This window comes from Vigna angularis, chromosome 2, assembly GCF_016808095.1.
Source record: "Vigna angularis cultivar LongXiaoDou No.4 chromosome 2, ASM1680809v1, whole genome shotgun sequence".
Lineage (NCBI taxonomy): Eukaryota > Viridiplantae > Streptophyta > Magnoliopsida > Fabales > Fabaceae > Vigna > Vigna angularis.
In genome coordinates this window covers 6,456,025-6,479,901 of record NC_068971.1, presented here as the reverse complement: position 1 = coordinate 6,479,901, position 23,877 = coordinate 6,456,025, and the positions used below count along the sequence as shown (strand labels likewise).

The following is a 23,877-nucleotide window of genomic DNA, read 5'->3' as shown; positions in this document are numbered from 1 at the left end:
GTTGAATCATGGTCCTGGCCAAACGACAGCCTCACTGAGCACTTGCATTACTATAATCATTCAAAAAAGTGAAAAATTATCATGAACCCCAGTATCTCCACATAAAGGGACAACGTCTTCTTGATTCCCCATGTACTACATATAATTATATCATATATTGCTATTCTGACAAATCAGACAATGTGCTATATCTCCAGGCACCTCTAACAAATCCCAGTGAGCACAGCAGAAAGCAAAAAGAATTCCTGGAAATAACAATCCCAAAATGATAATTATGACTAATAGTAATAAACAAACTAACCAAGAACAGATATTCTTCTTCACTTCACTTTCCCATTCACACTTGCAGCAGAATTAACTAAAGATACCCTCAATTTTTTTTTTTCAAATTATTATTATAAGACTATATAGGGGGACTAAAGATGGCATCCAAAGCAATTACAGGTCTTGGGTGTGAATGAGCAGAAGCCAAAAGGTCTATGAGGAATGTTGCAATTGATGGCATAGCAACAAGGAGAGGGCAAGCAAACCCCTTTTGCTCCACCACAGCAGGTGCACAAGGCACATATCTGGAAGCTTCCTAGTTTTCTTCTGCTCTCATTCATCATCATCATCATCTCCATCTTCCCAGCCTCCATCAAGGGCACCATTGGAAATGACCCATTTGCCTCCTAATCATAAAAAAACAATCTTTTTCAATTTACAGCACTACCCAAGAGAAAATTCACAGGAAACAGTACAAGGGGAACCAAAGAAAGTGGATGGATCGAAGAACCCAATTGAAAAAAATGAAAACTTTTAATTTTGTGTGTGAAATAGAGATATATATATATATATATATATATATATATATATATATATATATATATATATATATATAGAGAGAGAGAGAGAGAGAGAGAGAGAGAGAGAGAGAGAAGACTCACTTGGACCAAGCTTGCCTCATTGGCTAAAATGGACACAAAAATGAGGGAGATGATGAGGCCATGAACAGGCATCATGGTTGGTTGGCTAGTTGTTCAGTGACAGGTGCTTCTTGCTCTTAGGTTTGTGAATGGAAAGGGGCCGGTGATAATCTTGTCTTGAGTGGACGAGCTTCACTTTGGTGTATCATAAATGTATGTTTGGTGCCTATTTATATGTATAAAAAATAATATTTGAGCTTAGGCTTGGTTTGATAACTAAACAGAATAGCTGGTTTTGCAGATTGCACAAGGGAAGAGCAGAGACTAAGAATACTGAAAAAAAATTAATTATGTGTTGGAAGTTGGAAGATGGTGCTAGAAAAAAAAAAAGGCAAGGACAGGAACAAGAACAAGGGTTTCCCTTGAAAACAGAGGCCACAGCACAGGCAGTGTCCCTTTTGGTCTGAAGAGGTAAAGAGAACACAAGAAAAACAGAGAAAGTGAGAGAGAAACTGTGAGATTATTTAACTGTGAATATGAAACAAATTCTCTCTCCACCTCACTGACGTTAAGTGTAAACTCCTTTTGGTTTTTCTTCTACCCAAATGTGTGAATGTCTGTAAACCTAATAAAAGCAGGAATTTTTAAAAAGAGAAAGCATTTTGCAGTAAAATAAGTGTCCTCGGTGCTGTAATAAAGAAACAGAACAAAAGACATTAGTGTGGACCTGAATATATTTATTGGGTTGAACAGAAGCACTATATCTATATCTGCATCAAGCTTACGGGTCTTCACAAAGATATTCTCATCTCAATGGATTTTGAGTTCCAGAGCATGCAATTTGGCACTGGCATAGAGGGTTACGTAACATTGGGAATGATTGTTTCTATAAGATGGTCTTTTGCTATTTGGCAGGGATTATAAAATAGTGAGCTCGATCATTTACAATATATATATATAATTTATTTTTTAATACTTTTAATATAATTCTTATTACATTTTTCTGATTTATTGAGTATTTAATATTTTTATATTTTTAATTAGATTACTACTGTTTTGTTTACTTTGCAACATAATTACTATTTTTATTTTATTTTTTTTATTTTCACATGCTAAAAAATATGTATTTTATTTTATTAATATAAAATGATATTGTAATTAATTAAATATCAAACTAATTTATATTATTTTCATTAAAAATGTGTTAAATAACAAAAATATATTAAATAAAAAAAATATTTTATAAATAGTGATGATGCAAACAATACTTTAACCAAGATGATCATCTTAATATAACAAATATAATAGAAGAATCACTTTTTATTTTATATTAATTTCAGTATCATTTTATATTAACGAAAACACATCACATATTTTAAAACATTGGAATAAGTAAGATGTCGAAATATTACATTTTGTTAATGGAAACATTCAACTTAAAAAACATAAAAAAGTTATATTCTTAACGTATCCAATAGGAATTTTGATAAAAATTCAATTAAAATATATAAATTTATTTACAATTTTAATTTTATTTAATAAGTAAATTAATTAACAATTAATTATTTTTAAGTATTAGTTAATATCCCTTTTTATATTAAATTAATAATATTTTGATCATTTATGATATTATATAATTAATTTAATTTATTTTTCCTATAAGTCAAACCTACCAAAAGTTTTTCATTAATATCCAGTCACTTTCCCTCCATCCAAATAATTTCACTTTCCAGTCTCTCTTTCCTTCCTTACTTCCCTTTCCACACAACAAGCAAAAATTACAACGAATAGTAATCTAATATGCTTAAAAAAATTTAAATCTACTTCTAATCTTTATAATTCTACAGATGTATTATTTTGATCGTCATAAAAATTTAATTATGCCATACATTCTTCAGTTTTTTTTTTAAATTAAACAATGTTTATACACTGATAATATATTATCTAAGATTAATAGTAATCGACAACATGGTTATTAGAATAAGTGAATTTAAAACTAATTTTTATTGTTATATTTCATGCGAACAAGTCATTAACAGTATTTTATCACTCGTATACATGTAAAACTTGTTAGTAATTAGATTATATGTTAATAATAGATCAAAATCCTTTAATTTTGAAAAACTTGAGGATCAAATGCACCATTAGAATTTTTTACTTAACAAAAGTATGCATTCGCGAATGGATAAAAAAATAACATTAGACCTTTAAATGATCATTTTAATCTCAAAATTTTGGACACCTTTTAACTAAGAATAAATTCTATCTAGAAGGCCTTTGCTGTATATACGCTTTCACATGACTTTGAATTTTCAACATTTCACAAACCTCTCAACTACTCAGTTTGAAATTTTTTTACTTTATATTAATGAGAAACGCATTATGTGCGCCTTTGCTTGATTTTATTGTATATGATAAATATAACAGACAAAAAAAAATCATAAAGTAGTCACAATACATTAAGGAAAAGTAGAAACTTTTTGACTTGCATAAAGTATTCATAATGAATAAAAATTTCCCGAACACTTTTTTTTTTTGTATTTGTAAAGTTTTTGTTTGAGCGTCAACTTTCCATTTTTTTTCCACCTTTGAGTGTATTTCATTAATAGGGGCTTCCGCATCCATATGTCACCAAATATAGAAAAGGAAGAAAGAGTAACTGATTTATTCCTTAGGACATACACAGCTTTAAATTCGTGCACGCACTAAATTAGATGCAAAACAGAATGGTTTAGAGAGTGACAATCACAACATTACTTATAGCAAATAAGCAATCTATCGTATTTGCTTATCCTTTTGCTTTAGGAAGTTAATATGTGGCATCTGTTTAGTGTTATCAACGGTTTAAACTTTTAATAATATTTTCCCACAAAAGAAAAATCCAATCTGAATCAATTTTCCCGTTAAAAGAAAAAAGAAATCTAAGCAGTTCAGATTTTAGCCCAAATGACTCCCCAACCGACTACTAAAAGGATGTATCCCATAGAAGCCTTGCATATTTTTATGGACTATTATTAACCAATGAAACTTGAAAATGCAAATTGACTCATAATAACCTGTTTGGTTCCATGTCCACAAGCAGGTAAAAACGTGCAACCGTGACATGTAAATCTGAAACTTCTAATATTATTACCTTTCACGTCAACTTCAAAATGGACATGGTTTTGACTGAAATAGACCTGATCCAAACATGCTATCACCCAACAAGAAATATCAAGATATAAACTGACGGTGTGTGCTTGAAAACTCATCACAAGCCAAAAATCACGTACATTTCACACAAAAATATGAAAGGTAACTATTAACTTCTAGCTCAAAGCGAAATCACAACAGGAATGCAGAACAAAATACACTTTTAAAACAAGTTGATAAAAGAAGTTCTTTAATTTTCATATTTTCCGAAAAACTGGAGTTTTAAAAAATAGTGAAAGCACTTCTTTATTCTTTTCAGATTCAGAAAACTAGCACACTAGAGCAGTGAAACACCCTTCTACAGATTTGGGTATAGTACAGGACTGCAAAAAAGAGCATTTCGTGACAATGATCATTACACCGTTTCGTTGTTTCAGTAAATAAAAAGAGAAAGAATGGACGCAGTACCTGTGTAAGCATATTGATAACACATACTAGAATCAGCGAGCAACACATCAAATACATGTATATACAGCCACTGAAATGATGCTTCTAATAAACTCCCGACCATGATTTAGTTATTGCATTGCATGTGAACTGATGATAATCGGACTCCAAGCCAGAAAGGACCATCCACCCACCAAAATTAATTGAAACATTAAGTTAAGTATTTTGTAGCCTGAACAGAAGTCACATTGGCGCTGAGGCTTGGCATCTGCAAAACAGCATAAATTAGCGGGCCTCTGCCACCCACAAAGTTCACAGTTTGGACTCTTTCCCTTCAACTTCTGCAAAACGATTTCTATCTAGGACAATCAATCATTGCAAAAAGAATAAATATATCATAGGAAAGTAAAGGTACAGATAAAATTTTAGAACAGTTGCCTTTATTTTGACTGAAGAAAATATGCACCCATACAACAAATAAGACTTCATTAGAATGCTCTTCTATTCTGATTAGAGTGTGAAAAAAATATGTGTATGCACACTAGAAATATACAAAAAATGTGAAAAAAATAAAAGGATATTGATCATACTGTTGGTTTGCTGTTGAAAAAGATTTCTATTATGCACAGTAGACCGCATATAGAATAGTCTTTGCACTGAATTTCAAACCTGCAACAAAGAAAGATTGACACAGGAGCCAAATATTGATCATTACAGATTTTCAGAAAAACAATTTTTACATATTGGGAAAACATTAAATATATAGACTGACTTAAGGACTGAAGAAATGTTCACATTTGGTTTCCACCAAATGTGACAAATATTTGTAAAATTTATACAATGTGACAGCATGAAATTCAGAACAACTGAATCTGTCAACGGCATTAAATAGCACGTTGATAGAATCAGCTTCACATGAACTCTGTAGTCTGTACACCTTCAGCATGGGAAAATCAATTTACAGATTACCCTTTTCTCCCCTGAAAAAAATTGTAAAAAGCAAGTAACCCATTTCCAAGAGACATCATTATCCCTCTTCATCAATGTTATCATCACCAGAAGGAATCTGTCTAGTCTCTGATAATGAAAGCCTCCTTGGATTTGCTGAGCCTGACTCAACAAGTCCTTCTGATGATAAATTTAATGCAGAAGTTCCTGATGAAGAACCTAACATTCGCCGCCCTGGGGCATCAGCTGAAGGTGATGCAGATATGTTATAGGTAAAGACTCCCATTGGGTGATCAAACTTGCAACTTGGACCAAATTTGCATATGCCATACCGTGAATAGAAGACACAAAGAGGCTCTCCCTGCACGAAAATAGAACACAACCTCTATTAGCATGCACCAATTCGATAAAAAGATCAAATCCATGTGAAGACAATACTGTGATAAATAATTGCATATATTCTCTCTCCAATCAACAAATAATCATAAATCTAGTTAAAATACTTTAATGCATTTCACACAGTTGAAAGAAGTAACATCAGACACATTTGGGAATGATATGCTAAGCACAGGAAGCAACACCCATGCCATCAAATATCACAATTTGATTTAGACATAAAAGGGGAATCACACACATGAAATAATTCATATTGATGCTAAGCACAGGAATCAACACCAATGACATCAAATATCACAATTTGATTTTGACATGAAAGGGGAATTACACACTTGAAATACTATTGATAATATTTTCGTTGAGATCCCAAATTGACTATATATATGGCAAAGGTAAAGCATATACAACCCTCACCTCAAAAGTTAAATTTTGAAGTTGAGTTATATCCAGCCTAAAATTAAGATGATATCATAATCTATCAAAGATTACATATTGGATCACCATCAACAGAACAAAAATCCACCTAACCTCGTGAATTTCCCATTGCAACCTACCTGACCATGCAGCTCTCCCAATATATGGCCAAAGTAGGGCCTATAAAGGTTTAAGCCTTCAATAACTTTTGGACTAGAGTTAGGGCTAGCCAAGTTCAAGAATTTTCATCATCTCTTTTCTTCACTTGTACAATTGCAAATCATTAAGTTGGCTTCAGATTATTGTTGCACTTACAATTGCTATCTATGTTGATACAAACATCTATAAATGCCCTTGCATGATTCAACAATAGGTCTTCTCATCTATTGTGATTTAAACCATTTATAGAAGGACGTACAGAACTGAGACATACTAATTAATATTTAAAGATAAAAATACTCCATTTCCAACATAGAGTGATTTGGATTTTGGATTCTTTCATTTCATGAAAATGTCAATAGCAAACAATAGAAACCTGACAGAAACTGATACCATGTAATCCTGCATTTCATCTTCCCTTTCCCTGTCTCCAACATGATATCTAGGCCCATAGGATATTAGTCAGTCCCCAAAGTCCCTGCCCTTAGTTAGGGAGCATATCCCCAGCTTCTCATGTTATATCTTCCGAACGGAACACATTTTCACAGGTGGGGGGATCTATCACACGTCATGATAGAAATGTTTATTTTAAACCGTTTTATGATTGCTAGCAAGTTATACTTCTCTTGATGAGATCATGTTCTCCTATGTCGATAACTTTTGAAACCAGTTAGTGGCCTAACTTTTAAAGAAGAGACATGTTATGAAAACCCACAAAATTTATTATCAAGACAGAACACCAAAAGGTATAACTGTCTTCCTTAAATGGTTAAATATGCAACACTTTGGCTTACAAATTACAACTTTTCTCACTTTAGCTCCTAAATTGATTTAGTCATCATATATATATATATATATATATATATATATATATATATATATATATATATATATATATATATATGTATGTATATATATATATATATGTATGTATGTATGTAAGCCCTAAATCGAAGGACCCATGTTTCTAGCACAGGCTCCTAAAATTCCTGCATATAGTCCCACAAATGTGTAATGTCAAATTGTCTATCTATAAACGAGCTAGAATTAGATCATTTAAATTCAAATAATGGAAAATTTTAAATACTAAAGAATAATAAGTAGTAAATGAAATAAGCTACACGCCAATTTAACTAGTTCTTATTCGAGTCCTTACTAAACACAATCTAGGAGAACTACCATAAGTGTATATTTAGGTGAAAAAAATAATCTATCTCAATGAAATATAAACTTGACATGTAGAATCCAAAAGCAGGAGTTCAACTCACAGGACGTAAAGGAAGGCCTATAGGACTCAAAACACAGTCAGGAGCAGGAATCATCCTTTCACGTGGATGATGGAAACGACAGACTGCACCAAACTTGCAATCTCCAGTCTTCATGTAGAATTGACATTCTGGTTGATCAGGTCTCTCAGGAAATATGTTCTCCCTCTGCAACGCATAGAAACCTACAGGAACAGAGCCAGAACGAAATTGAGAATATGCTCCCTGGGATCCTGCATTGGTTGGTTCACTTTGCCGATTGGTTCCATAGCTTTGGCCATTTCCCATTGTTTGTTGTGAACTATCTGATCCCATTTGACCCTGGAAAAAATGAATGTTTAATCAGGATGTTGGTACATACTAGTAACAGCAAGATCTATAAAAACAGTTCAGTACGTATCTTCCATGAGGCATGTATTAATAATTGCTCATTATAAAATCTGATAGACGACACCAATGTATTATTTGAAAAATAAATGCAATAAAATTTTTCTCCAACAAGTTACAAGATCAATTTTCCATAACAAAAATACCTCGATGACAAGAACATTGGATGGGAATATATCCTAATAGCCTAATAAAATTAACTGCCAGAGTCAAATGGCCCTTCAGAAAGGCAAATGAAAATCTTAAGGAAATATGAATGGTGCAATGAACCAACTCTCTGAAAGGTTTAAGTTGTAAGGTTAAAGCACCAGAATGGTTGTACTCCCTCACATCCTTAATATAAAACACCTTTTAAAAGAATCACAAAGACAAATAAAAGTAATCAATTTAGCTCACTTTGTTGATTATTTAAATATGAACATATCGAATTTACCCCCATCGTTAATAGCTTTTAAAATTCCTTTGTCAATATTTACTATAAAAAAAACACACCTACTCATAATATTTAATAGGAGGAAACAAGAAAAAGAAATTTAATATTATATATAAAAACTATAAAATGCCTTGTAAAAAAGACTATCAATACCCCTTATAATAAGGACTAGAGGGAGAAGATCTAAAATCCACGTCACACATGAGTAGTTTGGGTTTAAAGTATTAAAGATCTCACATCCACTAAAAATAAGACTAAATTATAATAATATAAGTGACGTGCAAACTTCACTTTACCATACCAACTTTGTGAGGCTAAGTTAGGCAAAATCCACACTTTCTAAAATTCTATTAGAGCATATAAAATCCAAAAGAACTGTCCTAGCAAGACCTGATGGGACTATCACACCATTGGCTATTGGACACCTATCGAACCATACATAAATATCTATTCCCACATTAAAAATGAGCCGTTCTTGTCATGAAGAGGTGTCTTAGAGATTTCACATCAACTAGGGATAAGGTCAAATTAAAATATATAAGTGAGATGCAAACATTACCTTACCAAATTGGTTTTTTGAGATTGAGTTAAGCATAAACTCACCCTCTGTTGAAAACTTAACTTTTATTTATAGGATAACAAGAATTTAACTCTAAACTACAACGTGTACCATGTCATCATGAACGAAGTTTCCAAAACCTCAGACATTAGATTAAAGCACGTGAATGGTTTTATAGAAAACGAAAAAAAAAACATTTTTAACTTAAAACACTCTCCTCCTGTCAAAAGTAGCTTTCAATTTGTCACAAGCATAGAATATCACACCATTCTATTTCTTCCTTATAAAAGAATGAACGAGCTTACACTGTATGCACTCCAGCCAGGAACTGAAACCATTCCCTGAGGTAGAATTAAAGGAGCATAACTTGAAGGACTTTGCCAACGAGGGCTAGGAATATACGATGAACTGGGCCAATTTGTAATTCCTGTAGCGTAAGACTGCTGACCTGGTGTAGTTGGAGATTGGACACTAGGATAAACAGGAGAACTTCTCATGGAAAGCACCATATTGTTTGGTTGGGGATGGTGAAATTTGCAAGTGTTCCCAAATTTACATTGTCCAGTTCTTAAATAATAAGCACAGTCAGGCTCATTCTGCATCAGCAAGAATAAAAAATACAGAATTAACTATTAATATCAATAACAACACCAAACAATCAAGTGTCAGATTTTAAATAGAGCAATTATCTATTTAGGGTCATTCTGTATCAACAAGAAACAAAGAAAATATAAAACTAACCACCAGTATCAACAACCAATCAAAACTTCCAAGTTAGACATAAAATAGAAGTATGCAAGGCCAGCACAATTTAGAAAATGTATGCTGATGGAAACTGAGAGTTAGGGGTTGTTATGAACTTATGAGGTCATTTGCATATAATAATTGCCAGTAATTAGGTATAAGGACTATATATCTTATAGTATGTCATGCAGTTAAGTAGCGTGAAGTTAGCTGTAGCTTGTGGACAGAGAATAATCTTCATAGAAGACTTTTATCTCTGGGAGCAGCAAGTGTATTGCTGTAGTACAAGTGTTGTCTGTGGGACAGTATGTGTATTGCTGTATTGTGTGTGATTTCAGTGTTCAATATTATATTTTACTACTTTTATCAATTGGTATTCTATCATATACTGAATAGAAAGAAGCAGCATCTGAATTAAAACTTTTTGAGTCTAAAAGTGTGCCAGGCAATTTAATTATGCTATAAATCAAACTACCAATCAATAAGAAAGACCACAGTTAACAAACACATACTTCCTTAGCTGTATCTAAGATATAAAAATAAGAGGTAAATATTCAATACTAACTGGGCGGAGTGGATAGCCTAAAATGTTCAAGGCAACTCTTCCAGCAATCCCAGCCTTGTCTCTAGGATGATGAAACCTGCATGTGGCTCCAAATTTGCAAGTTCCTGTCTTTAAATAGTACTGGAAAGCATAAAAAAGGGAATAAGGATTTGTAATATTCTTAATAGTAGAAGGTTGATGCTAGCATTGATCATACCCACAAAGAGCATAAATTGTAAAATCAAATAAGAAAAGTGGATAAAGGTTGTAAATAACATAATTATATAGAATAATAGTTATTAACACAAACAAATAATTTAAAATGAAAAAGTGTGCTTTAACTAGTAAATTGTTTAAATGATTATCAGAGAGATGAATGCTAAAGTGCACTGATGTTTGATAGAGATCTAGTAACAACCTCAAATTTATGCAAAAAACATTTTAATACAGAAAAAAAAAAATTCAAAATACTGTTAAGTTTCCAACCCAAAATATACCATGTTTCAGATAAATCAGGATAAATAATTCCAGAGACTACAGGTACAGTAAATGGATAGCCTACATGCTGCACTTGTTGACAGCTTGATCTCATTTCCCCACCTCCATTCCAGAGAGTGTTTAAAACAACCAAATTTAGAGATATTTTCATTTTTCAAAAGAAACATGCTTTCAATATTTTTATAAGAAACTGAAGTATCTAAATGTTGGGGTTCTGATCATTATCAGCAGACTTATGCTGATAATGTAGGTTAGTGGGATAGCTACTCCATCTCATCATGACTGGGCTATAGATATTCCTTTGTTGCAAATCAAATCCTTCACTTTCCATGTGATAGCTAATGAGCTACAGTAATTCAGATCTAGAGATAATCAAGAGGTCTTCCAGAAAGAGATTATGTTGAAGAAAATAAAGACATATAGTCATAATCCAGCAGCATCTCTCAAGCACTCGTATCCAGTTATGGGCTAACCAAACACATCAGTGTTGACTGCGAACTTATACAAGAGACGATTCATTCTAGGGATATCACTATTTCATTTGTTTACTGTAATGATCAACTAGCATCTATGTTCACGAAGGATCCAAATCACCTGTCCCTTATAGATCATATCCTTATCGCTTATCCCAACAGTTTAGGATCTATTTTGTATCAGGGGTTTGAATTGCAATCAGATTTAGGTATACATTCAGAGGATCTAAGAGGGATTCTCTCAAGAAATTCCAAGCACCCTATGGATTCCAATATCTACAATTTGAAAACATATAAAATTCAACCCTAAAAAATCACAGACCATGCACATAAACAAGCAATGAGCACCTTATGCATTCATTGAGAAACAAGTACATGCCTGGCATTCTGGCTGTCCTATCCTTTCTGGGAATTCACCTTTCATCCGTGCAGCAGCAATAGCCTGATATTATTCAAAGGAAAAAACTATCAGGTAACTATACTAATTAGTTAATGTGTGATCAAAACGAAAAGTACCACCAGTACAGCCAGATAATTTTGACCATCTACAACCCAGCAACAATTGTTTTAAAAAAGGCGAAAACAGCTAAATAAATTTAATCGTGAAAAGATCATGGATGTGTAAAGAAAAACAAAGGCAGACACAAATGCAAGTTATATTCACCCAAGTGTGTGTGTGTGTGTCTATCCTCTAGGTCTGCTTACACATGCAACTAACTTATAATTAGAATTTGTCCAAAAGCATTGCATGGATCATACCAGCTTTCTGTTAGGAGGATGATTAAATCGACATGTTGCTCCAAATCTACAAAGGCCGGTCCTGATGTAATATGAACAATCTGGTTCTCCTGGATGCTCGGGATAAGGTCCAGATTCCATTGTTTCACTTGACCTTAAGTTAATTTGCCACATTGCATCTGAAATAACACGATATCAACAAGTCAATTTCTCCATAAGAGACATCATTATAATCTAGATTTCCATTTGTCACTTTAATTAATGTAATACAAATTCGGCTTTCACTTATGAATATGAATGAAATTTAACTTTCGAGAACACTTTCTAAAGTCTGATAATTTTATTCAAGCCGCACGAAAAATCCGTTTGTGAATGCTATAAGCCAAAGGCTTTTCCAAAGTTGCCATGCTTTCTGCACACTAGGTTCTTTTAAAAAAGAAATTAGTGAAAAAGGGTTTAATTAAGTTTTAAAATTTTCATTAAAAAAATATAAATGTTTCCATAAATTGCACCTATATTAATTATTAGAAAGTGTTCAGTTCAGTAATAACAATTTATCACAAAAGTACTCCACAGCATCTAAACTTTAACTATACTCCATTCATTACTAAATTGAATTTAAGAGAACTAGAAAAAAAGTAGCTCCGATTGCAGTTTCTATTGCCAGTCAAAAGGCAGAACAACCAAATTGCATGAACATAAACACAAACATTCTGAAAGCTGTTAAGAAAACACAAACACAGGGAAGTGAAATCCAAGAAGAAAAAAATTGCAAGTTAGTCCTAACGTCTACAAAACAAATAAAAGAAACAGAAACAGGGAACGAAGCACCTCAGATCTCAGAATCATGCAATCAGACCTCAGAACAACGAAATATGGAGAAAAACAAGCGCGACGATCATCCATCGTCGATCATCGGCGCGACATGGATCACGAAAACGCTCGTGATCGAACGAAGGAGATTGAAACAACGCTATTCATCACAATCGAAGAAAAAAAAAGTGTGGAGAAAAAGCAAAGGACCTTGAGGAAGGTGCTCTCGGGACACGGGAATCGCGGCATCGAATTCCATACACGCATAATAATACTATCATCACCACCCTGTCACTCACTCTTCACATTCCATCTCCCTCACTCACTTAAACTACGATCACCCTTCACCGGTTCACCCCACCAACAACAACAGTTAAATAAAACCGATATGAATAATAATAAAAATAATAATTATTATTAATATTATCAATAATCTTTTAATGAGAAATTAAAAAAAAAAAAGTTCATGGAAAGAAAGAGAGAAAAGAAAGCAAGGGAGGTGATGGCCTTGTGTTCTCCACTCCACAAACGAGAACAGGGAATAAAAACCAACCAATCATACATCGCCAATCATCTCTTACTGTTACTGCAACGCTATTCGCTTTTTCCACCCCGCGTTTTCAACAACACACGTTAGTTTATCTCTATTAGTCCCCGTTTCCTTTTTCCACGCCCTTTTTTTCTTTTCTTTTTTTCCTGTTTATTTAACTTTCGAATTTTGACTTCTCAGCCTTTTTTGCGTCAACACCATGTAATAATATTCTCTATTGAAACGATAAAAAGGTAAAATGATTTTTCACTCCCACGTGACCTAGTGCTTCTCTGTCACAGCCCACGAAATTTTGTTTGCTCAGAGAAAAATTAAATATTATAAAGTATAGAGAGAAAAAAGAAGAAAAAAGTTGGTTTTAAGTTTATCAATTTTAATTTTTGGAAATATTGATTTTTTAATAATTATTTAAAAAAGTATTTTGTTCAAAATGCTGATTTTTTTTTCAGTAAAAGTAAGGTACAAAAGAAATTAAGAAAAAGGTAAAAATGAATATGCTACTATCGTATGATTAGAATCAAATTATTCACCAATTTTTTCAAGAATGAAACTTGAGAATATAGAAATTATTCTTTCTTTTTAAGTTATACAGAATAATATTATTGTAATCGTGTAACAGAAGTGTGTGATTTTAATAATCTGAAATTAAAGTTCTACTACACAACTTTAAGTAAAAGGTAGTAATGATTTATATTAAAACCATTTTTATATTGAAAAAGAATTGTATATTTATTAATTTTGTTGTTTTGTTTTTAATTTAATGGTGTTGATAAAGTTGAAATAATTGTTTTTGGAAGAAAATAAAATGTATGGGTTGATATTTATTATCATGTGGTGAGTGGTGATTGGTGCATAAAGAAAAAGAAGAAAAAAGGTGAAAGGAGTGGATAATCGAATTTGGAACCATTGGTTTAGAAAGGAAAGCAGAAAAAAGTTCGTGGAAGACGGCTTGCAGTTTTAGCATGAAGTTGACGCCCCAAAAGAAGAGCCATACTAATGCACAAAATACAAAATAAATGAAAATAAAAACAAGAAAAACAATGAACAAAAAATATGGAAATAAACATCACTTGTTTTCTTGAAACTGATTGCGTATAACTAGAGAGCTGTATGAAAGGGCAAAAGTCTTTTTTTTATCTCAATCATTTGTTTTAGAAAAAAACTATACCCACTTCCAATAAATCACACTTTATTTTAAATAAACATTTTTTTATCTTCAAACAAAATAATACTTTTATATTTAATTTTAAAGAAAAAGTGGGATTACTAATATTTTTAATAAAAAGTAATATCATTCAACCTACTTTAATTTAGATATGGATAATGTATTCATATCCGATATTTTAAAATATTTTATTGATATTTATTAATAAAATAGAATAAGATTATAAAACTATATATCAAGTTTTTCAAAAATATTAAACTAAAAGAAGTTTTATAATTATGAATATACTGGTGCCTCGTCTCCTTTTTTAAATAGATTAACATTTTTTTTCATTTGCTCATATTAAATAAATAAAGTTATCATTGAAGCAAAACTTTTTAGAAAGAGGTTGGATTGTTTAGAGTATTTCTGGTTTTAAAATTTAATAAATAACAATAATAAAATAATTTTGAATAATGAAATGGAAAGAATATAGAAATATCATACAAAGAATAAAGTTTTATTCTCGAGTAGTTATAAGAAAGAGAGTTTGAACACTAAATAATGGACAATATAGAATTATTTAACCATTAATCAAATAAATCATTTAGATGTTTGTTAAATTAGAGAAAAAACCAGAGAGAAAAAGTCCAAAGATTATAAGCATATAAGCACCAAGTCAAATTATAGTAAAAATCAAAGGTTATATCTAAAGTTACACAAGACATTTAAATATTAAATAGCGAAAAAGATAAGTTAAAATGACATGACATATTCCTGAAAAAAGTGTTTGATCAGTATGAGAAGTTTAATACACTTGCAAGACATTGTGCTTAAAGATATATATACATTCACAAAGTGATAAGTATATAAGTATCGAAGTAAATCATGTAATGCAATAAGCGCAAAAATCTATCAAGTGAAACACACTTTACATCAGGTATTGTCTAAAAGACATATGTGTAAAACAAAAGGACATATCTTTAAGTCTTAAAGGCTACACTTCAACCTCAAGAAAAGATGAAATACTAAAGCCTAATATCTCAATTAATCATTGTTACAAAAGGAGGAAAAGTTAAAGGAAAAATATAGTTTGATTAATATTAACTCTGAACAATAAAGACGTAATCTCAAACTTATAATCAATGGAAAATGTCTTGCAAACGATATTGTTTGATGAAAAACACGTCACTTCTTATGTATCAGATTATTTTTCATCTATAAGTGTCTAACGTTTCACAACAAATGACAACATTCCTTATACTGTCTAATATTGTGATCAACTGATATATTTATTGACATGATGTATAACAAGATGTTTTGAACATATAGTGTAAGATAACGTTCATAAACGATCAAAACATTTGATCTCATTTAATGCATGTACTATAAAAGTTCTATTATGCTTGTATTCTTTGTCCTCATTTAATATGCATATCAGAATTACACAATGGATTAATAAAATCAATCGCATATGTGGATAAAGACGTTGAGAGAAGAAAAAAACGTTATGGAAATGATCTAAGTATAAACTTCTACTATGACATGTCGTACAAGTCACGCCTCAACCAAGATATGATAAAGCATTGACAAGACAAGTAAGTGTGATCATCTACCAAAAAGCGTTAAAAAAAAGTCTATACAAAGGTCAACCCCACATCTAACAATCATATCTTCAAAAGACTATATAAAGAAGATTCAAAGAAGATAGAAGTTTGACGAAGCAATGAAAACAGAAAAAGAAAAGAATGGATCATGATGCCCAAGATGGGATAAGAGGAAAAAGGAAAAAAAGAAAAAGAGGTTGAAACAGGTCGAAATGAAATGAAGTAGAGAAATGAAGTTGAAAACATATTGAAAAGAAGAAAAGAAAGAAAAACAGCATGAATTAAATATTCATTCTATTGCTCACCAAGCCTATACACATTGTCTAATGCTCTTCCATCCGTATGGAATGGAGAAGAGAAGGAGCAATCATATGAAATTGGTTGAATATTCAACATAGCTACTACTTAGAGCTTACACAGTATATAACTCTCCAATCAAGAAGAATAACTTCATCAAAGAAAAGAGAAGAGATGAAAAGAGCCAACACTCGTTCTACTGCTCTTCACGCCTACATCATCTAAAGCTTCTCCACTTAAGAAGAATCAACCTCATCGAAGAGAAAAGATAAAAAGAAGGTATAAGCATGAAGATTGAAGATCAATGTTGTTGTCATCAAGCTTACATCGTTTGATGCTCTTTTGCAAAGGGAGCAACCTTCAAGTTACAAGACTGCACATCATTGTATTTATCCTCTCTAAGAGAGTTAAACTAAGTCTATAACTTTACAAGTGTTAGATTTTAATTGTAACCATATTCTCTCATCGAGAGTTAAACATTTGTATATTGTAATAGATATGTTGTATGCTCTAGAGAGAACTAAAATACTTGCAACCAATAGTGAGTGATACTCAACTAGACAGCGCATCACGAAGATATTAGACATCTATGGATGTTAGAAATGGTTAGAATACTTAGTTGCCAAGAGTGGCTAAAATACCCAGGTGTCGGGAGTGGCTAGAATACTCAAATGCCATGAGTGACTAAAATACTTAGGTGTCAGGAGTGGCTAAAATACTCAGGTTACAGGAGCGCCTATAATACTCAAGTGCTAGAAGTGGCTAGAATAATCAAGTGCCAAGAGTGGCTATAATACTCAACTAAACAACGTAACAGGAAGATACCAGATGTTTAGAGATTCTAGGAGTGATGAATAATACTGCATAACCAGGAGTGAGTTAAACTCAACTAGATAGTTGTTTAGGGATACCAAGAATGGTAAATAATACTACACAACCAAGAGTGGGTTAAACTCATATGCAAGCCTTTGAAATGATAAATGGAACCTCTCAAGAGTTAATGAGAGAGACTTGATGTAGCTCAATTGGAGTGAACCAATATAAAAATTGTGTGTTTATTGATTTATTCTATTAAATGTTTCTTTGCCTTTATTATAAAAAGATAATTTTTAGACAAGTCATTTAAAGTATCTATTTTCCTACATTCACTAGATGATGGTTATGTGAATTAGAAAATGTGAGCAAGCACACATTTATTCAATTGTAGGACACTTAAAGTATTCTTTTTGAAACTTATACTTCCCTTTATCACAAGAGTTTAAAAGTTACACACGATGTCTCTTGTGAAATCCCTTTAATCAATTCCTATAAATTCAGTGTTTAAAAATGTCTTTCACTATTGATTCTCATTCATTCGCTAGACTTAACATTGCAAAAAGATTTTTAAAACACTATTAAAACCCCATTTCTAGTGTTTTCCTATAACTTCAATCAATGCAAAACTAGAACACACTATAGAAAAACTATCACAGAGAACCAAAGAAAGGGTAAGCAAGCTGAAAATGAGATAACATATACATATAATGCTAAGTTATTTAATAAACATTTAAGAATTAATCACAATTAGCATATACTTTCATGCATATAATCAAACTCCTTTAGAGTCAATTTATCAAGATAAGTGCAATTGAGTCAGACTTGTAAAGTCATGCACTTGTGGTGATATACAATGTCCTCCCTCAAGCTACCACCCATAAGGTTAGTCCCTTCACAATCATTAGAACCTTGGAGTCGTTCTTATGGTAGGACCTCCCGCCACTTTCACCACCTAATCATCTTTCTTTACATGAGTATGAATGGTTAGTAAAGCTCAAGATAGCTTCACATGATGGAAAAACTACTTGCATCAATGCATAGCCTAGTGAATCATATACCGAATATTATTTCCTCTATGGAATTCCCTATATTATCATCAATTCAACATTTGTTCCAGCATTTTTAAAACAATATAATAAGATAACAAACAACACCATAAAACCATGGAATACAAATAACAAAATACATATTTCATAATGACGCCCAATCATACAAAAGGCATGCCCAAAGTTAGCTTCACAAGGGTAGAACGCCTAGTGGAACCACGCTGGACCTAACACTAAAGTCCCTGGAGCTCTCTATGATGACAGCGGCCAGCGGTGCCACACTAACGCCCAACGTTAAGGCCCCAATAACCCATCTGGATTAAAACTAGAGAGTTTCACCTAGTAGTACTAGGTAGTGCCTAACAGTACATAGTTAATGAACTATCTAACTTTAACTTTGGTTTCTCCTAGCAGAGAATGTGATCGCCTAGCGACAACCAAGTTAGAGTTCCACTGTCCAAGTTCCACCCAATGGTATAAATCATCATCCAACGCTTAGGCACAAAAAGATCTCTAACTTTTAAATTTTGAATGATGCTCATTGCCTCACTGATACCACCCAATGCCATGACAAAATGGGAGAGTTTAGCTTGCTCATGTGCATAAATTGGTACTTTTCACTTTTTTATTAGTTCAAACAATGGCAAAAACATTTTCTAATTGGTACCAATATGGCTAATGGCCCAAGTTATAACTCTCTCATTCAATCACACATAAAACCAAAACCAAACATACAAACACCAACCATAATTAACACATCCAACTACCTTATCTCAACATACCAAAACATATTAAACCATATTTCACAAAGCACCATAGCATCTCAAATTTTACACATTCAACATGTATTATCCAAATCAGCATAAAAGTCAACAAATGCATACTAGCTTTCCTTATCTGGCATGACAACTCTAAAACACCACACAACTTCAATCTCTCAAGATGTTCTATTTACATATAGAAACATTACAAGAATGATCAAATCATATCATTATGATCACTCCTCAGCAGAGACTCACATAGATAACTTAATATACATGTGCAATCAAAGAAAGAATGCATGCACAAAGAAAACATATTTGACCAAGGAAAAGAACAAAAAATCCACTTACTCAAATGAAAAAATTGATCATATGGATACAAAGAACTCACCAAAATGATCACTTCTATGGTCTCATATATTGGAAAGGGTGAACAAATAGTAAGAAAAATAGAGAGAAAACAAAGAATTCTAGAAAAGTAATTTATAAAGAGATTACGTATTTTAAAATCATAAATCATATTTATTGAAAAACTATTTATACTAAAACTTTTGGTTATTAAAATAATCAAGTGACACCATTTTAAAACTCACTATCATTTCTAAAAATCATATTCTAGATCCTCACAAGTATACTCAATCTAAAATTTAAAAATTGTAAATGCCATAATTTAAAACAAGATTATGTAAGTTTAATTTTTAGAATATAATCTCATATTATTTTATCAAATAAAATCATTTTAAAAAAATTAATACAAATAAAATGAATCTCTAAAAAAATTAAAATAATTACACTTCAAATCATAACTTTAAAATAAAATAATAGAACTTTCACTATACTAGTCTCAATGAAAATAATTAAATTAATATAATTGAACATTATCACAAATTTTAAATTATTTATATTTAATCTATGAACAATTTTACTTTACCCACTTACTCATATAAAATATCTACAAAAAGACATTAATAATTTATATAAAAAGTATTATCATTAAAATTGAAATGAAACATGGAAAAAATAAAATTTGAAAACATAAGTGATATCTTGTTTTATATTTTATCCCATAGTTGGAAAATGCTACTATAATTTGAGCCAGTCCACTAAGAAATTTACTTATATCACTGTTTAATTTTATCAAAGACAATATGACCTAGATAGAAAATTATCCCACAATTTTACTATAATTCAATTAATTTTTACAACATTTAACATTTTATAGAATAAAATGTTATACACAATTTTTCATTTACATTCAACCATAAACAATAGATCATGGTGCATTATAAATTTATTATATCTTAGAGTATTACCTTCATTATATTTGTGACTGAACGAAGATATAAATTATACATATACAGACCTAGTAGACCTTGGCTCCCAGGAGGTCGAGGACACATCGTTTTGTTTCAAAAAGTTAAGAACACGTGTTATTGTTTTGGTACATATCCTAATAGACACAACGACAAATCACAAAGAGATTAAGGATAAGTAAACGCATTAGGAAACATTAAAATAAGATAATCTTAGGAACCTTAGTCTCAACAAAAAAGACTATCCATATATTATAAATAGTCAGTCACACTATTATAACTTATTACAATATCATTATCTTAGTGTTAGTAACTAACTTGAGAATTATAGTATATTTCTATATTCTCCGACCAAAGTCCCATCACTTCATCAAAAAGAAAATATTATGTCATTTATAGTGAAAAAATTTGTTATCTGAAATCGGGAGAAGGTTGAACACTAAAATTGTCTGATAGATCTCGACCTAAACATAAAACTAGTGTATCTCTGAGTATATTTCAATTTGTAAAGAAACAAATCTATTTTACATAATACATTGTCTAACATCCCAAAAATATAGCTGTAAACTATATTTAAGAGTTCTTACATTTACAATAAAATAGAACAGTTACAGGAAATAAAGCTAACTTCCAGTTATCCTAAAATAACCATAAATTAAAATTTTTACAGAAACCTACACTAATACAAACCATAAGAGCATACCTATCGGTCATACAAGAAGTGTATCAACCGAACGGTCCTACACTGAAAACAAAAACAAGCACAAGACCGAACAGTCTTACTCTTAACGGAAACCATCCTCTTCTGCCAGCGCCTGCTCCAGACAACCCTCCTCACCTTCTGCTCACACTCATAGGGTGATCATTGCAATGACAAAGACGACCGAACAGACAACATGACAAATAAGGAAATAAGGGTAAGCTAGTGTAATTTAATTAACTATCTAAACATACAATTCATACAAACATATAATACAATCATACATCTACATAAATCATACAAGCATGTTATAACCGACCACTTTTACTCTGACTGTCCAGACTGTATGAATATGTAGTTACGACGTTCTTGCACTCGTGGAAAGGTAAACTGGAAACCTCATGAATACCATAGCTGGAAACCCAAGCCGCCACACGAGGTTAGCCCTTCATCCCTCACTGTAGCTGGAAACCGCAAACTACACATGAGTTTAGTCGTTAACTGGAACCCCAAGCTATACGCAACCAGGCCTCCTGCTATTCTCACCACATGCACCACCATTCTCTACTTGAGACTCGGTGACCATTAGAATGTCAGGATGAACGCTAGCTTAGTCTAACCATATTCATACTTTCACCACATTGAAACCACCACTGAGACATTCCTCCTTGGAATTCTCTTTCATATCACATTATAAATACCATACCTCAATACCAAGATATTTCCTCATTTTCATAACACATTTAAATAACATCAAACCGAATAGTAAAACAAACATCACCCTTGAGCACGACCGAACGGAAAGATCAATAAATCTTATGAACAAGACCGGACGCTAAACCCTCCCCATATGTGAACATGACCGAACGGTCATTTAAAGAGTAAGACTCACGCATGAGCCGAACACGATTTTAGGATCGAACACTAGAACAACCAAATTCTAAAGTTAAACTCGAGCACTTGAATCTTAGACCGAACACTTATAATTTAGAACGAACATTATTGTCTTGGACCGAATGTCATTGGCTTAGGCCGAACACTATTGGCTTAAGCCAAACACCATTAGTACCTAATACAAATACATGACTGAGTATTATGACGAGACATAATGCTTAGTACAAGACCGAACACTACTGAGATCGAGTGCTTAGTACAAGACCGAGCACTACTGAGACCGAGCGCTTAGTACAAGATCAAGCACTATTTAGACCGAGCGCTTAGTACAAGACCGAGCACTACTAAGACAGTACATGACCGAGCGGTCAATAACAGTTAAAGCCTATGATAGATCGAACGTTGTTTACAATCAAATGTTATGTCTAGACCGACTGTTATATTCACTTGAATATCAACACAAGACCGATCGGTCATTAACTAAGAATCCAAAAAAGTAGAACTCAGTTAAAACCGAGAACCAGAGAGAAGTCGAACGGTCAATTAAAGACCCTCAGTGAACTACATAATTCTGCAGAATAACTGCAGAATTATGATCAACACCAAACCTTACCAATTTCACTACAATCTTCCAACTTCTAATCCTCCAAACATATATCAAATACTTCATTTACACTTGATTAAGATTGATTAAACCTTTCTAACATCATTAAGAGAGTTTCATCACATATTTGAGATTCAATTCTGCAGAATCATGAACTCAATGACCAAGAATTAGATTTCCTATACAGACCAAACTCAAACCGAACACATTTCCCCCATTTTCACTACCACACTTCCTTCCAATTTCACTCGGCCACTGAACCATAATCATCGAGAAACACAATCATCATGAATACAACATCAATATTCCACACCAAAAGCACCGAACACCAAATCATTCAATTTCACATACATGCAACCTCATCAAACAACATTTTTATACATCAAAACTAAGTAATTAAATTATCTAGCTTCTCTTACCTCTTAACTGGACCGAACAACTCTACCACTTCAGAAATTTGCTCTTAACACCAGAAAATCTCAAGAACCTATAGTTCACCGATTTTCGGTAACGGACCAACCCAAAATACCAGAAAAGTGATCAGAAATAAGAAGAAGAAGCTGATGAACACATGCAACCAGAAACTTGGCTTGCATGTGCCAGGAAACAAAATTTCTAAGAAGAGGATGAACTTACCGACTCTAAGCTTGATTTTGATCGGTGGGAAAGAAGATATTGACTCCCAAAATTGCTCAGACTATGGCTGGTTGAAGAAAAGATGAAAGGAGATGAAGAATTTCTAAAGAGAAGGAGGAAAAAAGGTAAAGACTTGAGTTTTAGAGAGATACAAATTCTGAGAGAATGAGATGAGCTGCGATTTGGAAAGTTCTATAAAATGCTCAATCTCTTTTATTTGAGACATCTGTCCCTCCCTTCCACATGTCATTTTTCACGGTTTGACACATTGTTATTGAATTCAAATTTTATTGTAAACTTTTTTTAAATTAAAAATTTCATGAATAAATCATTTTATCTTACATTTAACATTAATCAAAATAATTTTGTAAGACTGGAATTATTTGAAGTTTGTGTTTTTGGAAAAAAAAAACTTTAATGACACTCAATTATATGTTCACAGCCCAACTACATGATTTTGCATAAAAATAAAATAAAATATGATGATTGGTTTGAAACTAAACATAGTGGTGGTATCATTGAAAGCACATTTGTTATGCCAAAAAAAGTGTGATTTTCTTGTTAAGAGAAAAATTATACTAAATATACATAACACTTATTTTTGAAATAGGATTCTTTAAATATAAATAACTATTTTATAAACACTTTAATCGT

General features: G+C 32.1%; 2 protein-coding genes across 2 annotated transcripts; both read right to left on the bottom strand.

Annotated features, from left to right (window-relative positions):
• Nucleotides 1-1,774, bottom strand: LOC108327827 (uncharacterized). Its single transcript, XM_052872315.1, has 3 exons — nt 1,633-1,774; nt 927-1,131; nt 1-671 (listed from the first exon to the last, which is right to left on the bottom strand). The coding sequence occupies exons 2-3, from the start codon at nt 999-1,001 to the stop codon at nt 417-419; spliced, it is 330 nt and encodes a 109-aa protein (XP_052728275.1). The 5' UTR covers nt 1,002-1,131; nt 1,633-1,774; the 3' UTR covers nt 1-416.
• Nucleotides 1,775-5,225: 3,451 nt separating this feature from the next.
• On the bottom strand, nt 5,226-13,480 carry LOC108329264 (zinc finger CCCH domain-containing protein ZFN-like). Its single transcript, XM_017563401.2, has 7 exons — nt 13,066-13,480; nt 12,064-12,221; nt 11,684-11,746; nt 10,355-10,474; nt 9,351-9,641; nt 7,670-7,987; nt 5,226-5,793 (listed from the first exon to the last, which is right to left on the bottom strand). Exons 1-7 carry the CDS (start codon nt 13,112-13,114, stop codon nt 5,512-5,514), a joined length of 1,281 nt encoding a protein of 426 aa, XP_017418890.1. The 5' UTR covers nt 13,115-13,480; the 3' UTR covers nt 5,226-5,511.
• Nucleotides 13,481-23,877: the final 10,397 nt, after the last annotated feature.

Bases quoted from the DNA above. Each gene is read 5' to 3' on its own strand.
- LOC108327827 (XM_052872315.1), bottom strand. From the start codon at position 1,001: ATGATGCCTGTTCATGGCCTCATCATCTCCCTCATTTTTGTGTCCATT. The intron at 672-926 runs GTGAGTCTTCTC...TTTTATGATTAG, and splicing joins ATGAGGCAAGCTTGGTCCAA to GAGGCAAATGGGTCATTTCC.
- LOC108329264 (XM_017563401.2), bottom strand. From the start codon at position 13,114: ATGGAATTCGATGCCGCGATTCCCGTGTCCCGAGAGCACCTTCCTCAA. The intron at 11,747-12,063 runs GTATGATCCATG...GAATAATATCAG, and splicing joins ATCCTCCTAACAGAAAGCTG to GCTATTGCTGCTGCACGGAT. The intron at 7,988-9,350 runs GTAAGCTCGTTC...CATTTTTTCCAG, and splicing joins CTGGCTGGAGTGCATACAGT to GGTCAAATGGGATCAGATAG.